This window comes from Neolamprologus brichardi, chromosome 9, assembly GCF_056152115.1.
Source record: "Neolamprologus brichardi isolate AB-2024 chromosome 9, ASM5615211v1, whole genome shotgun sequence".
NCBI lineage: Eukaryota > Metazoa > Chordata > Actinopteri > Cichliformes > Cichlidae > Neolamprologus > Neolamprologus brichardi.
The window spans coordinates 14,737,387-14,752,912 of record NC_142112.1 but is presented as its reverse complement, the minus strand read 5'-3'; the positions used below and the strand labels follow the sequence as shown (position 1 = coordinate 14,752,912).

At 40.4% G+C, this 15,526-nt stretch overlaps 1 protein-coding gene across 3 annotated transcripts; it reads left to right on the top strand.

The window, feature by feature from the left end:
- Nucleotides 1–3,043: 3,043 nt before the first annotated feature.
- On the top strand, nt 3,044–14,458 carry LOC148101261 (uncharacterized). 3 transcript variants are annotated; one of them, XM_087845968.1, is made up of 4 exons: nt 3,044–3,131; nt 7,979–8,082; nt 12,239–12,835; nt 13,669–14,458. In XM_087845968.1, the coding sequence occupies exons 2-4, from the start codon at nt 8,065–8,067 to the stop codon at nt 14,347–14,349; spliced, it is 1,296 nt and encodes a 431-aa protein (XP_087702094.1). In that variant the 5' UTR covers nt 3,044–3,131; nt 7,979–8,064; the 3' UTR covers nt 14,350–14,458. The 3 variants fall into 3 exon arrangements, with proteins under 3 accessions (XP_087702094.1, XP_087702093.1, XP_087702092.1); XM_087845967.1 differs by lacking the exons at nt 3,044–3,131; nt 7,979–8,082 and adding an exon at nt 11,451–11,574; XM_087845966.1 differs by lacking the exons at nt 3,044–3,131; nt 7,979–8,082 and having other exon boundaries at nt 12,191–12,835.
- Nucleotides 14,459–15,526: the final 1,068 nt, after the last annotated feature.

The window sequence follows — 15,526 nt, the reverse complement described above, 5'->3', positions numbered from 1 at the left end:
ATTGTTTGGCTTGTTGGTCTAGTTTCAATGGGAGAAATGTCCCTGTCTCCCTTGCAGGGAGTCGTCCCTTGGAAGAACTCGCTACACGGGTGGAGAGTGCTCTTTAAAAAGGAGCTGAGCAACAAAACCGGTGATACTTCTGAGGCTGTTTCCAGCTCTGTGTCAGAGCAGAAACAGGTTTTTGCTGTCCCAAGAAGCCAATATGGCAACATCACTGCCACTCTGCACGATCCCAGCACTGCTCCAGAGAAACCTAAAGGAACGGCCCAGGTGGTGTTCACAGAGAGACAGTTAAATATTCTTGTCCATCAGTTTCATTTGAAACATTACCATGAGCCAAGAGAGATTAAATAGTTGGAAGCGATGACAGGACTGACCTACAAACAGGTGAGTGTTTTTCAGCTTACTGAACATAAGAAATTGAATTCGTGTTCAATCTTGTCTTCATTGTACTGATTAGATGTTTTCTATTTTCTTTCATCTTTGGGTAAAAACTTGGTTTCAAAACAGAAGGAGAAAGTTTAGTAGGAGGTCACATCCTCAGCATCTCAATCAGGGTGTCTCATTTCATGTAAGTATCTCCTATTATTAAACTTTGATTCAGACATCTGGGTAATTCATTCATTAATTTCATTTGAAATGTATTGAGTATAATTTGAAACAAGAACTTTGTATTGGACAGCCCCACTCAAGCAGCAGTACACCCAGCACCTGGAGATCAATTTAATCAGAAGTGGTGAAAATTATCAGGCTGTGGGCAATTTTGTGGTTGGACCTCAATGGATCTTTCCCACCTCACCCCAGTTGTTTGGCTGGTTGATGCCACCAGGCAACGGCAATTATGAATTCAACCCTGTTGCCGGTATGAACAACAACAACTTGTGTTTTCACAACACAGGTTTTGAAGGAGCAAGTGGAGAGCCTTGCCAGCAGCTAATGATCCTTTGATTACAAATATTGTGATTTATATCAGATTTTTTGTATTAAGTTTGAATCTTCTTGTCTTCATGTAGCTCAACATAACAGAGTCTCAGATTTGATCTCTTCCAGTAAATGGGGGGCGAATTTGGATTTAAGAAATATTTGGATTCAGTCAACTCTGGCTATTGTAAATACATTTTAGTCAATCCAAAACACATACTGGGAAATCAGAGAGAACACATTCAGAAGTTTTGTATGAAACATTAAGAGATGAATTCATGAAATGTGTTTTGTTTCAGTTTGTTGTACTTCCAGTATTTGTAAAAAATAATGTACATGAAGAATATTATCTGCCTTGTGTATGAGAAACTGTAAATAAAATATTTGTTTCACAAATTCAAAACTAACTTTGTCTCCAAACCTTCTGTCAGAGACTGAACATCCAAAAGTTTTAGAGACTTTAGACCTCTTATCTTTCCATGTTAACTTGAGCTACAATCCTCTATACTCACAGTCAAAATATGAGACCCCGTGTCAAGCTCGTGTTGTCACAGTTTACGTCTCACTGTGTCTCTTGATTTATTTTTTACGAATATGTTTTACAAATAGAAAAACTCAATGTATCGACAACCGCTGCACATGTGAGATAAATCCACAGATACATAAATCATCAATCATCTTGTGGCCTTTCTGTTAGAGAGAGAGAGTATGAGTGTGTGTCTTTGTCACAATTGTATTTGATAATGAGGGTGGGAAGCTGCAATAATGGCCCCCAGGAGCCCAGATGGGGCTCCCCCAGATGAAGGCTGAGAATCACGGAGAACCACAGGCCAGGGGCAGCTGACTCCACTAGTGGCCGACCACCCCTTTGTATGACCTGCACCAGGCGCCCAAGAACACCTGCCTCCATGACCATGTCCCACAGGACCCAGGCCATGCACGATCACACACAGGCTAGTCATTCAAAACAACTTTTCTTTGTCGTCTCTTTTTCTTTATAAACTGGTGGTGTTGCCACAGTAGAGTGTCTCGTGGTTTGTGGGCTCATCTAAAGGTAAGCACCGAGCAAACTTTAATGTGAGTTCAGTTAATCTTGAGTTTAGCTCCTGAATGAGGTCTTCTGCTGCTCTCCTCAGTATTTGTTCACAGTTTATTGTGAACACATTGAGAGAAGAGTGAGCGAGTGTTTGGAGAAAAACACCAACAAATCATTAGCTCAACACGCTGGGAGAAGTTGAGCGTTTGCTCGCAGAAACTTGGAGCAGAAAAGTCTTTTCTGCTGCAGTATCAGGGTCACAATAAACTTTATTGTCCAGCTGCTGTGGATGAACACAAGCGTGGAATTCAATTAATGAATTGATTATATCCATTTCTCTGATTCCCAACGAGGATAAGGACATGACGGGATGTGGGGAATATAGACCAATGTGAAATTGAAAACTGAAAACTATTGTGCTGATGAAAAGAAGCATTACAGTTGGTTAGTTTGGGGTGTGAAACTAGAGTTTTGTGGTTTCAGTTAGTATCAAAACAAATGAAAGAAAAATCATTTTCTTCTAAACATTTGTTGGAGAATTCTTATTGTAAAAAGTGAAAGTTATACAATCTGTAAAGGAGAATTAATTGGATGAGATTTTTGGAAATTTTTTATCAAAACTCTTAGTTGCCTCCATATTGCAGCTGCAGGCTTATTGTTAATGTAAGATCTAATGTCTTCATAGAGACAGAATGCCTGTAATAATCAGGCTGTACTCAAGCCCATTAATTATATCTGAAAACTGTGCTGTGACTCCAAACCCAAGTACCCTCCGGGAAAATTATGGCTACACTTGGATCTGCTGATAGAGGAGTTAGTAAGTGTAACCTTTATTAAATCAGGCAAAACAACACATACTTATTTACTGTGGCAGCCTGCAGAGAGCAAAACCTCTTAAATAAATGGGGGTAAGGGTAAGCTGAAGCCGTCTGATGTTCATGTTTATGAATATAACACACTGACATATTTTAACTTTGTTTTTATTGTTTATTAAAATACTTTTAAATGTCTAGTTTTAGTTTAAGAACCATCTAGTCCAGCAGGTGGCGGTAATGCACCTTTAAGCTCTAACCTCCAAAGAAAAACCCCAAAGAAGAAGAAGCCGCAGAGTTCCCGCTTCATTGCGTTTGTGTTTTAGTTTATTTTTCTTCCTCATCTAAAGTGAAGCACTAAGGTAACTTTGATCTGAGTTCAGTCAATCTTGAATTTAGCTCCTGAGTGAAGTTTTCTGTTGCTCTCCTCGGTCTCTGTTGTCAGTTATTTGTGAACCAGTTGAAAGAAAAAGCCTCTACATCAAGTCAAGCTGCTATAAACTAATTTAAAAGAAAATATTAACAAATGATAATGAAACACTGAGAAGAAAACAGAAGAAAGCTTTTATATTAGCTAAGTGTAATCAGAGTTTCTATTATTTTATTAGTCTGTTACTAAGCGCTAGTTAGCATCTCTGTGTCACTGTGTGGCACCTGCATAGTTTTTGAATGCAGCGTGCTATCCAAGCTAGCTAGCTAGCTAGCGCCACCCTTCATCCATATAAGGTCACTTACAGCGCCAAAAAAATCCAAATATGTTGGCGGTAAAAGTGCTATAATGAAATCCATTTAAAAGAAAGGTAAAAATAAATGTATTCCAGGCTAAAACACAGCTGCCTCTATCAGCGCAAAGTTGTGTCGGCCCACAGGGCATTTGATTGTAAAAACTAGGGTTGCCAACACCCTGAGAAATAAATAAGGGACACCTCGTGGCCAGGGCCGGGCGACCCAGTTGTCTTCACCCTTCCCAGTGTGGTGAATTTTTTAGCTCTTTTTTTGTGTGTGAAATTATTTTTTTAACCATTTGACTTGAATTTGATTTAAGTAGATGCGTATTCTTTGTGATATCAACACATGGGAAACAAAAATCATTTAGGTATTTATTTTTAGCTCAAAATGACAACATTAACACAATAAAACAGGTCTCTTTCTTAAACAGAAGCCTGTCATACTTAACTTTTGAGAATAAAAGTAAATCTTTCTTTAAAAGAACTCTGTCCTGCTTAACTTAAAATTATATAAATTAATAGAAAACAATAGAAAGAAAAATATTCTTGTAACAGTGCACATTTAGTGCATTTAGTGCAATTGGGTTCAGTAGAGGCATTATTTCAGCTTTTGCTCCCGTTTGTAAACCCACTTGTTCCCATGATTACGCATCATAACTCATCATCATTATTTATCTATGTATTACTTTTATGTATTACTCATCTATTTGTTGTAATCATCTATCCTTGCAGTTGTCTGTGAAGGTTCTCAGTCATCCAGGTCATCGTAGTCAAAGGAGCTTGCAAAGAAAAGCGTCTGGACTTCTTTAAGTTACTTGAAGACGTTTCACCTCTCATCCGAGAGGCTTCTTCAGTTCTAAGGTCAAATGGTGGAGAGTCCCAGATATAACCCTAGTGGGAGTGTCCCCCCACAGAGGGACAAAAGGACCCCCTGATGATCCTCTAATCGCCTGAGCCAAGGTGTGGAACTGGGTGTGGGTCCCAATCAGCCAGAGTTTCGGGTGGGTTCATTGTGAAACCTGGCCCCACCTTATCATGCGAATTCCTGAGGTCAGATGGCCCAGGGTGTGAGTGGGCGTTAAGGCGTCTGGGAAGGGATCTCAAAACTGGATTATAGATGGCAGAGAGTTGGTGTCGTAAACCACCGCCTCTGTTCAAAGATGGTCGCTCACAGTGGACATAGATGGCTTCTTTCACTCCTCTTTCAAACCATCTGTCCTCTCTGTCCAAAATGTGAACATTGGCATCCTCGAAAGAGTGTCCTTTATCCTTAAGATGCAGATGGACAGCTGAATCTTGTCCTGTGGAGGTCGCTCTTCTGTGTTGTGCCATGCGCTTGTGAAGTGGCTGTTTGGTCTCTCCAATGTAGAGGTCTGGGCATTCCTCGCTGCACTGTACGGCATACACCACATTGTTAAGTCTGTGTTTTCCCCTATGTAGCCGGTGTATCAGAGAAACTCAGGAGGGTTTTCTCCAAGCATGACATCCCGGTGTACTTCAGACCCAGCAACACACTCAGACAAAAACTGGTTCACCCGAAAGACAAAACGCCAAAACACAGACTTAACAATGTGGTGTATGCCGTACAGTGCAGCGAGGAATGCCCAGACCTCTACATTGGAGAGACCAAACAGCCACTTCACAAGCGCATGGCACAACACAGAAGAGCGACCTCCACAGGACAAGATTCAGCTGTCCATCTGCATCTTAAGGATAAAGGACACTCTTTCGAGGATGCCAATGTTCACATTTTGGACAGAGAGGACAGATGGTTTGAAAGAGGAGTGAAAGAAGCCATCTATGTCCACTGTGAGCGACCATCTTTGAACAGAGGCGGTGGTTTACGACACCAACTCTCTGCCATCTATAATCCAGTTTTGAGATCCCTTCCCAGACGCCTTAACGCCCACTCACACCCTGGGCCATCTGACCTCAGGAATTCGCATGATAAGGTGGGGCCAGGTTTCACAATGAACCCACCCGAAACTCTGGCTGATTGGGACCCACACCCAGTTCCACACCTTGGCTCAGGCGATTAGAGGATCATCAGGGGGTCCTTTTGTCCCTCTGTGGGGGGACACTCCCACTAGGGTTATATCTGGGACTCTCCACCATTTGACCTTAGAACTGAAGAAGCCTCTCGGATGAGAGGTGAAACGTCTTCAAGTAACTTAAAGAAGTCCAGACGCTTTTCTTTGCAAGCTCCTTTGACTATCCTTGCAGTTGTTTATTACACAAAATAAATTATATTATCACACTTCTGGCCACATAGCGCTGATATTCACTGCACATGCCCATTTTAACCTTAACCAGAGGGTTTAAAAACAAACAAACCAGTGTTTACATACCATATCTGCTTCTGCCGTGGCCTGGTGGACAAAAATTGGTTAAGGGTTCCCCTCATGTTCTTCATGTGCCCACCATTAGAAGCATGCCTATGGAAAAAGTGCGCCGGCACACAGTGCAGTGCGCTTTATAGGTGTTATCGTGCACTTTTCCAGCCAGGTGTTTTCCTTTTCCCATTCTTCCCTGTACTTTTGCAGCCTTTTTGTTTTTCTCTGAGAGGAACAAACATTGCTGGTCTTATGCTGGGCTCACACTGTGCGATTTTTGGCCCATTTTGAGCCGATCTTTGAGTCGTGCGACCAATTTGGTGATCGGCCCGATTTTGGCCTTCATCGTGCATCGTGTTGTATACGTGGGGTAACGAGAAGCGATTAACACCTCACGACCAGCTCCCGATCATCAATCGCTCGTGAGGGTGTCACCACAGCCGCTCACACTGCTCACGCGCAAACACGTAAACGTCGGTGAAAAAGACGGAGCAGCACGGCTGTGCAGTGTGTGATCTGACACAAGCGATGGAGGCACAACTTGTAGAACTTTGGAAAGCTCATCCGAGCCTTTTCGATGTGGCATCACCAAATTATCACGATCACAACAACCGTGAAAATAGTTGGATTTACATTGCTGCTCAATCATAGCCGCCTGATCATGTTTTTCATTAGCAGTTTAGCAAAGTTGATGGTGGTGTGTGTCTGTGTGAGTGAAAGACAGAGAGGGAGAGCGAGCGACAGATTTTCTGTTATAACCTTCATTTTATGGAGGCACAGTGTGAGCACTCAGGTCGCATCAGAGCATCGGGCGATATAGTGTGAGACCCTGCATCGTGACCTACGAACCTATAACCCATGCGAGCCAATCGTGCAGTTTGAAAATCGCACAGTGTTTGCCCAGCTTCAGGTGTACTGTCGTCTGAGACTTGCACCGCAGTGTCGGCGTTTGTTTCCATGCTTTTTGTTGTGGTCATCTGTTGTCTTCCGGTATTTTCTCCGCAAGCGACCTTTCCTCAAACAATGAGATGAGCAGTAATCTGAATTGTCATACTCCAATTGTCATAAGTGTGCTGTCAGCTCATTGGTCACAAAGCAGGAGCGGGGCTGGGAATTATGTTTTCAAACAAAACGTTAATTACATTAAAACTTATAGACCACTTTTGATTCTCACTGTATTACGGGACAAAGTGCGTCCCTTTTCAGCTCAATACGGGACGTGTACTTTTGTTTCTAAATACGGGACGATTCCGTTTTTTAAGGGACGGTTGGCAACCCCAGTAAAAACTGGCCTCACTCTGAGAGGCCTGTTGTTAGAATCATTTCAAAGATGATTTGATAAATTCTGATCAGTATTCAGTAAATGAGCCAGATTATCTGTTAGCAAAATAATAATGATAGGCCAGAGATACTAGAGATGCATTTTTAAAACAAATACAGCCTCGAACCCTAAGAGGGGATCTGTGTTCTTATCACATTTAAAAGTACTGCAGATCTTTTAAAGCTCCAAACAAAACTGAAATGGAAGAACAAAGATATATAGAATAGAATAGTCTTTTATTGTCTTTGTACATATTCAGCTAAATTGTGGGTGCTCCACACCAACTGTGCATGGAAAACAATATAAATAGTAAGACAGTAAGAATAAATAACATATAAGAGGAGTATATACAAAGAAGAGAAAGGCACACATTAGAGGACAGGTTGCAGAATGCTTAAAAGTAGTACAGTGGACTTGATACAAGTAGAGAATCAGTGTGACTGAGTGATGAGGGTTACTCAGATCATGGCTTTCTAAACCCACTCAGATAGGATAATCTTCCACGGCACACCTGATCAGTTCTCACGGCACACGTATATATGCCGTGGCACAGTGGTTGGGAAACACTGTACTCTCCATTGTAATCCATTGATTGTTCTGTTTTCGTTCTTGGCCAGGGCTTTTTTTAAAGAGGAATTGCTCTCCTGGTACTGGTGTGCCATACTGCTGAATTTGGTATCGGTGCTCAAACCTTTTGTGTATGTTTTAAACAAGTTGTCCACCCAGGGAAGCTAAAATTTGTTCTTTGTGTTGTCAAATGAACATATGAGACACTTTGACTCTTCAGTGCAGTGTGGAGCCTAACAAAGTTCTGTTTTGTGTCCCAGCTGATCAGCAGGAGGAGAAGAGTCTGACGGAGCAGCAGAGGAAATTTCAGCTACTTGGACTCAGCTCAGCCACAGCAGAGAAAACAATGAGTTCGACAAAGAAGGTGACAGATACTAGTGTTAAGAAATACTCCATTAACCCTTTAAGGCCTATTGGAGCAGGAATGCTCCGTTTTGCGTAACAATTTTAAAATCCCGGTTAAATGCACTTAAGCTAACACAATTATTTTATTTAGGAGGAGTTGTACTTACATCTTATGCCATCAGCTTGCCCTTGGTCACGGTTTCCTTCCACATATGTATTTGCAGAAATTGCATAAAAAGCACTTGCAGCAAAAAAACATAACGTACCAGAAACACGCTTCATAGCACTTCCTACGTTAGAATGGATGTCAGCGCGAACTATCACATGTCCGACTTTACCTGCCAAAACCTGCCTTCAGCGATACCTATACTGGTGTTTTTAAAAGTCATGTTTGACTTTATTCTTTTCTGTATTGTTTCTTGGATGCTTAGAACTCAAATTGCACTGTTGGCAATGGTTTATTTTGATGCACATGCTGTTTGTTTTGCAAATTTGCATTGTAATATTTATTTTTGTTTTTCCTGCAGTATATAAAAATCTCAAAAATACTCAAAACAAATTTCCTGTGGTTGGAAACAATGTGCAACTTATTTGCATTTATAGTTTTGAGGGATAAACCTCTGAAATTTCTTTAACTAGAAATATGTGTACAGGGCTTGCAAAATCGCTAGCCCGACGTCCGACGCTAGCGAATTTTCCAGTCGGGCTACCAAACTCTATCTCTGCCCTGCCCGTAGGGCTATCGTAGGAAGGAAAATATATGTCAATGCTTTTGCATTCTTTCGGAAATGTAGCTGGGTAATTATGTCATTGGCATCGGCCACTGTCAATATGTGACATATTGAAATCGCGTTTGAATTTGCGCTTGTTTTTTGCTTTCACTTTGCAATCGCGCAAACTGTGTACAGAGAGCGACAGCACTGATTGGTGAGTGATGATAATTTGCGCACCAATTCCTCTGACATCGTCTTATCAATCGTTAGCTTACTATGCAAACATGACAAGTGAAATCTCCCGCAGCAAGCTTAAACATGTGAGAGGTTGATCGGGCAGAGAATCGCTGAGCGTTATGTGAGTGTGAGTGTAAAAGCAGCAGGATATATATTTTAGTTCTGCTGAGCCAAATAAGACAGGTCAGGGTGAAGAAGGGACAGCCAAAGAAAAGCTAACCACAAAACGGAAAAGTTATGACAAATCAGACTATAAGGCAAAAAGAAAGTGCAGCTTTATGGTTTCATGGACAAAAGAATTTCTGTGGCTGCATTATGACGAGCTAAATAACCAGGGCTGCACATAAGTGGTCCGCAGGTGCGCATTCGCTGTCAAAATAAAAAACGCGCACAAGATAAGAAGTTGCAACGCGTGTTTGCATACATAAGATTTTCTGGAGGAGGACAGACAGACTCTTAAAGATGTCGAAGAAGCTCCTTTAAGCAATTACTTTGGTGTTCCTCCACCTCCAAAGAAATGTCAGAAGGAGTCCGAACCACAAAAGAAGCGCGTATTCTCGGAAAAGTGGTTGCAGGAGGTGAGCTGGCTTCAAACAAATGATGAACGCACAGAGATGTGGTGCAGAATGTGCCGTGAAAATCCCACTCTAGTGGGCAAAAACACTGCCTTTTATATGGACGCAAACGCACGTTGCAACTTCTTATCTGGTGCGCGTCTTTTAATTTGACAGCGAATGCGCACATGCGGACCACTTATGTGCACCCGTGTAAATAACATAATGTTCTGCCGGGTGTGTTGTTGGTTTTCCCTCGATTTCTGAGTCGACAAGCGCCTTTGTTACTGGGACCAGTAATTTTAAGAAAGGTCCCCATTAGAACCCATGAGAAATGCAAGAAATGCATTATTGCTCAGTCTGCAATATCTTTCCTGGAACAAACACCAATTGCAAATAACATACTAAAAATAAACCTGAAAATCCATTTAAAACAGTGTGCTATGTTGCAAAGAGTGAACTACCACTGGCACAATTTAGCAGTCTTTGCAAACTTCAAAAAGCAAATGGCCTAGATCTTGGTTCCACTTGCCTCTTACCCGTGACTTCAGTGGAAATTTCAAATTCAGGATCTGACACAGACTGATTCATGTTCTACACAGTTCTTACAAATTCATTGAAATTTCTGTTCAATTAGAACCAAGTATTTGAGCTGATGATTGTAATTTTTATACAATGTTGTAATTTGTTTTTCAACAATTTTTTGATTAATGTTTTGTTTCCTTTACAATATTATACTTTAATGTGTAATATTGTAAAGGAAACAAAACATCAATCAAAAAATTGCTCTCTTTTTTATTCGGGCTACTTAAATTTATTTTGGGCTACCAAAAACTGAACAGTCCCTGCCCGAAGGGCTACCAGGGATTTTGAAATCACAGTCACAGAGTCACAGCTCACAATCATTTCTATTGAGAGCTCCAGTCAATTTTCTTAATGTACAGGCTGTGATCAGCTGACCTGCTCCTCTCTGTGGATGTACACAACTGAATTCAACCAGATGTCTGCAGATGTTTCATGAGTTGTCCTGGCATATTTCCATCCTCTACACCAGGGGTGTCAAACTCAATTGCACAGGGGACAAAACTCAAGGCACACTTTAGGTTGCGGGCCAAACAAGATAAACATTTATTGAACACACTAAAACCATGTTTTTTAAACATATATATGAATAAAAACAGACAGGAATATTATTCCAGAATAAATAAACTTTAAAAAAAATCAACTTTAACTTTAAATGTTTTGATCTTCATAAAAATAAATCCTGTCAAAAGTATGCAAGTTAGAAATATGAACATGCTGCCAAAAAACCCAGAAAAAATAAATGAAAACATACACAAGGTTCGAGCTGCATGTAGACGGAGCTGGGGCATTGCTGCAGGAATGGAACTCATAAACTGTGCGGGCCATTCAGTGTCGTACTTTGCCTTGAGTGTACCATTACACTGCAGCTCCATCTGAATCTGCACAGGTGCAGTTTCCATGTAAAGAAGAAGCTTGAAATTCTCTGTTTGTGCTTCACAGTCACCAAAGCACCGTGCGAACTCAGTGCGCTCAGTTTATCAGCAAAGTGCGCCGACTTGGTTCAACATTACTTGGCAACAGGGAAAGTGAGACAGGTTGCACTGGTGCATTTGTGACAGCTTCACTTGAAATGCCTTCACCGCATCATACATGCCATGTCCATTGTTAAATCTCCCAATTCTTTTGATCTTTGGGCTGAAGGAAGGACAATACTCGCTGTATAAATGCTCAATCAACAATCTTTTATTCCATACAATTCAACACTTTTGAGCATAAACCATCCGGAGGGGAGATGAGCTCGGGAGGCTGTCCGTCTGATCTTGAAGTGTCTGAGCGTTTCTCACATTCTTATAGCTTCAGCCCCCCTCCACCTAGTCATAAAAACCTAAACATTCACATTCTTTCTCTCTTACGGCGCCTAAGTGACGGCCTTGGCTCCCTGTTTTATCTCCTCCTGATGAGATGGGGCAGAAAACCTCTCCGGTATGCTCTGTTCTCTTCTAATCAGACAAATAAGGCCATGACTCTCTGAAAACAGTATTTCTTATACCTCAGCAGTATAATGCATCATAAAACAATATCATTCATTCACAATAAATCAGCAGTCTAATGTAATACAAATCAGTTTAATAACAAACCTGTTTTGAAAATGTAAGGAGTAGAAAATACAGATTTTTTTTTTAATGTAGCGAGTAAAAGTATAAAAAAACCCTCAGGTTACAGTCAGACTCTGACATCATCTTTCACTGAACCAAGCTAGTTACTGTTACATTTGATTTATTATTATCGAATAAATTAGACAATTATAGAAATTTAAAATAGGAAACAGCAACAGGAAATATAAAAAAGTACAGACCTAGTAAACATTTATTACTATTCTGAGTGTGTTAGCATTAATATTTGTGTACAAGCAGGAGAGATGGACATGATTTTAGACTGTTTGAACAATGATTAATTATTTTTAACACCAGGTTGGATGTAATGTGTTACTACTACCAGTAGGTGGGGATAAGAGACCTTTAAGGTGTTTGGTGCCACACTCCACCTTCAGGTTTAAAACTAGTGTTAATGGAGGGAGTTTGAAGCTTCTGTTTGTTCAATGACTGCATTTCACTCACTGCCTCTGTTTGTATCTCTGTCACTGCAGGACCAACATGGACCGAGAAGTCAGCGCTCTCAGGAGGCCGACAAACCTCACAGAAGAAAGAGAGAGAAAAAAAACACCTGTGACGAGTGTGGGAAGGATTTTACCTGGAAGTCTGAACTAAAACAACATCAGCTTATCCACACTGGAGAGAGACCGTTCAGCTGTGACTTGTGTGGAAAGTCGTTTTCCTGGAAGAAAGCCCTAAAAACACACCAAGTCGTCCACAGTGGAGTTAAAGCTTACAGCTGTGATCAGTGTGGCAGAGCTTTTACTCACAGTAGCCACTTACAGAGACATCTAGTTACCCACTCTGGAATTAAGGCATACAGCTGTGACATCTGTGGAAAAACCTTCAGCCGGCTATGGAGCCGAAATATACACCTACGCATTCATTCCGGAGAAGATGTGTACTGGTGTGATCAGTGTGGCAAATACTTTACAACAGACGCACACTTACAAAGCCACATGTTTACCCACACTGAGGAGAGACCTTATCAATGTGACCTGTGTGAGAAGACTTTTAAAGCACCTCCTCACCTGAGACAACACCAACAGATCCACACCAGAAAGAGACTCTACAAGTGCAGTTACTGCGAGGTATGTATTTTTATTTTATTCTTGTAAGTTCAGTCTGACTGTTTGGAACAAGTCTGCTCATTAAATTGTGTTAGCATGTTAGCACTTCTACTGCACCGAAGAGTAGCTCTGAGCCATTATTCAGATTTTCATTTCACTTATGATTTTCGTTTACACGATCATGAAAAATGAAAATTTATATGTTGCTGTTATTTAATCTTCAGGCAGCTTCGTGGTATATCATGGTGTTATTATTTCTGCATAAATGGCCTTTGGTTTACAGCGGCTCATTCCTCTGTCAGGTGTAAATAATTTAAAAATAAAACATAAATTAAGTACAAAACCAAACCATTCAGTAATCTTCTCTTATGGTTAACAAAGTTGTATCGTTACGTAATGGTGTTACAGCTGTAGTATCATTGCTTACATATAGCTTTAGTACTTTTAAACATTAGTGTTAAAATACCCATTTAATGTTATAATTGCAGTGTCATTGGGGGTAATAGTTTTTCTTGTATCCCGGTCAGCTGAGTGTTATAACTGCACAATTACAGTGTTATTAATGCAGTATTAAATTAGTATTATTGCAGTGTTACAGTAGTTTACCATGGGTACCCTAAAAACAGTAGCGTGGTAGTACTTAAGTGTAAGTCAGATGTTACTGTAATATTAAATAAGTATTCCTGTAGTATTATGGTGGTAGTATTGTAGTTATTGTAGCCCAGTAAACTGAGTGTGTTATTTGAAACAGTAAAATGTAATTGGACGTCTGCAGAGATGCTCTTTATTTCAGGCGACTTTCAGGATAAAAGTGTTGAAGGACTGACTTACACTGTCTTTGTGTCTTTCTTTAGAAGCAGAGCGACACAGATGGATCCACTTCTCAATCCTGTCATCGCTGTGGTGGTGGGAAAGACTTTCGTTGTGACATCTGTGGAAAAACTTTCAGTCAGCAAGCCAGCCTAAAAATACATCAACGTAAACACACTGGAGACAAACTGAAATACTGCAAAGAATGTGGGAGAAGCTTCCCCACATCAAGTGAGTTAAAACGACATGAACTCTTTCACAGTGGGGTCAAAAAGCACCTCTGTGATCAGTGTGGGTCATCCTTCACCACTGCAGGTCACCTTAAAACACACAAACGAGTCCACACAGGAGAGAAACCATACAAGTGCAGACACTGTGACAAAAGCTTCTCACGTTCAGGTAGTCTTAACGAGCATGAACGTACACACATGGAAGGAAACTACAGCTGTGAGCAGTGTGACAAGAGTTTCAGTAATCTCAGTTCATACTCTGCACACAAACAATCCCACGTTACTAATAAACTGTTTCACTGTTACCAATGTGCCAAAACATTCACTTCATTATCTGCTCTGTGCAAACATCAGCGTGATCACGCAGGGCAGAAATCGTTCCCATCACAGGACGACAGTGAATCTGAAGAGAGAGAAACATCCTCTTCTGGTTTCAGAGTCCAACTTAAAACCCTGGAGATCAGGCTCCACAGAGTTCAGATCGGCTCTCCTTAAAGATCTAATGAGGCTATGAATCAAAATGTTCCTGTAGTTCAATGTTAATCTTTATAAATTGTTCTTTTGTAGTGTTTGTGTTCAGTGGTTACGTTTTTTTTCAATGGTTGGATGAAAAATCAGTTTCCTGTTCTCAAGTTTTTATTGAATGTATTTTGTTAAATAAAGTTCTTAAATAAAGTTAAAAAAAAGTTCAATAAAGAATTGTTTGAACGACAACGATTTTGAGCCATGATGTCATTTCTTGTATTTCAGAGTAAAGACTGAAGTGACAAATGGAAACATGTTTACAGTCATGGAATAAACACTGATGGGTCATCTGTAGGAAGTACTATTGCTGACCTGACAGACTCGACCTTGTTTACAAAGAAAGAAAGGAACTGATGACATGTGTCAGCAGAGGCTTTCAGGGTTGTTTAGAGTAGAGCTGATAGTCTTAAATAGAACACGGGGATTATGACAATTTACAACAATGATCTGAGAAAAATATCTTTTAACATGACCGGTACCGGTCCGTGAGTCGTTTGGTACCGGGCCGCGAGAGTTGAGGCTCAGGTGTGAAACGTATGGTTTTCAGGGTTTTTATCGGTTTTCAGCGTTATTTTGTTATAGTTTTTCATCGTTAACTCGGTTTTCCTGGGTCTTTTCACGTGAAAAATTAAACTTCAAATCTGAACAAGCACCTAGCACGCTGCCATGGGAACGGAAATTCACAGAGAAATCACCGGATCCTCCCACTGATATGACCACCGGCCCCACTCCTGCTAAACAGGTGAAAATAGATTTTTTCAAATAGTTTTTTTTTTTCAAAAACTGTTGTATAGAATTACATTTTTGCTTGATGCGATTTCCCTAAAATTAAAATATTAAAAATAGTAAAACCATTTTTAAAAAGAGACTTTTCCATTTGACTGCATTTTTATATGATGGATTATGCATAAAAATAGAATTGGGCTGAAAGGTCTATTGCTTTATTAAGTATTCAGGTGTGTATCAAAAAGTAACTAAGTAATAAGTAAGTAATTACTTTTGAAATTAAGTAATCAGTAATGTAACGGTATAACCTTTTTTGAGAAGTAATGAGTCATGAGTAACTAATTACTTTTTTCCAAGTAACTTGAACAACACTGATCCACACACAAACACTAGAGAAGAATCAGCCACCGCTTCTATTCTT

Bases quoted from the DNA above. Each gene is read 5' to 3' on its own strand.
- LOC148101261 (XM_087845966.1), top strand. From the start codon at position 12,191: ATGACTGCATTTCACTCACTGCCTCTGTTTGTATCTCTGTCACTGCAG. The intron at 12,836-13,668 runs GTATGTATTTTT...GTCTTTCTTTAG, and splicing joins ACAAGTGCAGTTACTGCGAG to AAGCAGAGCGACACAGATGG.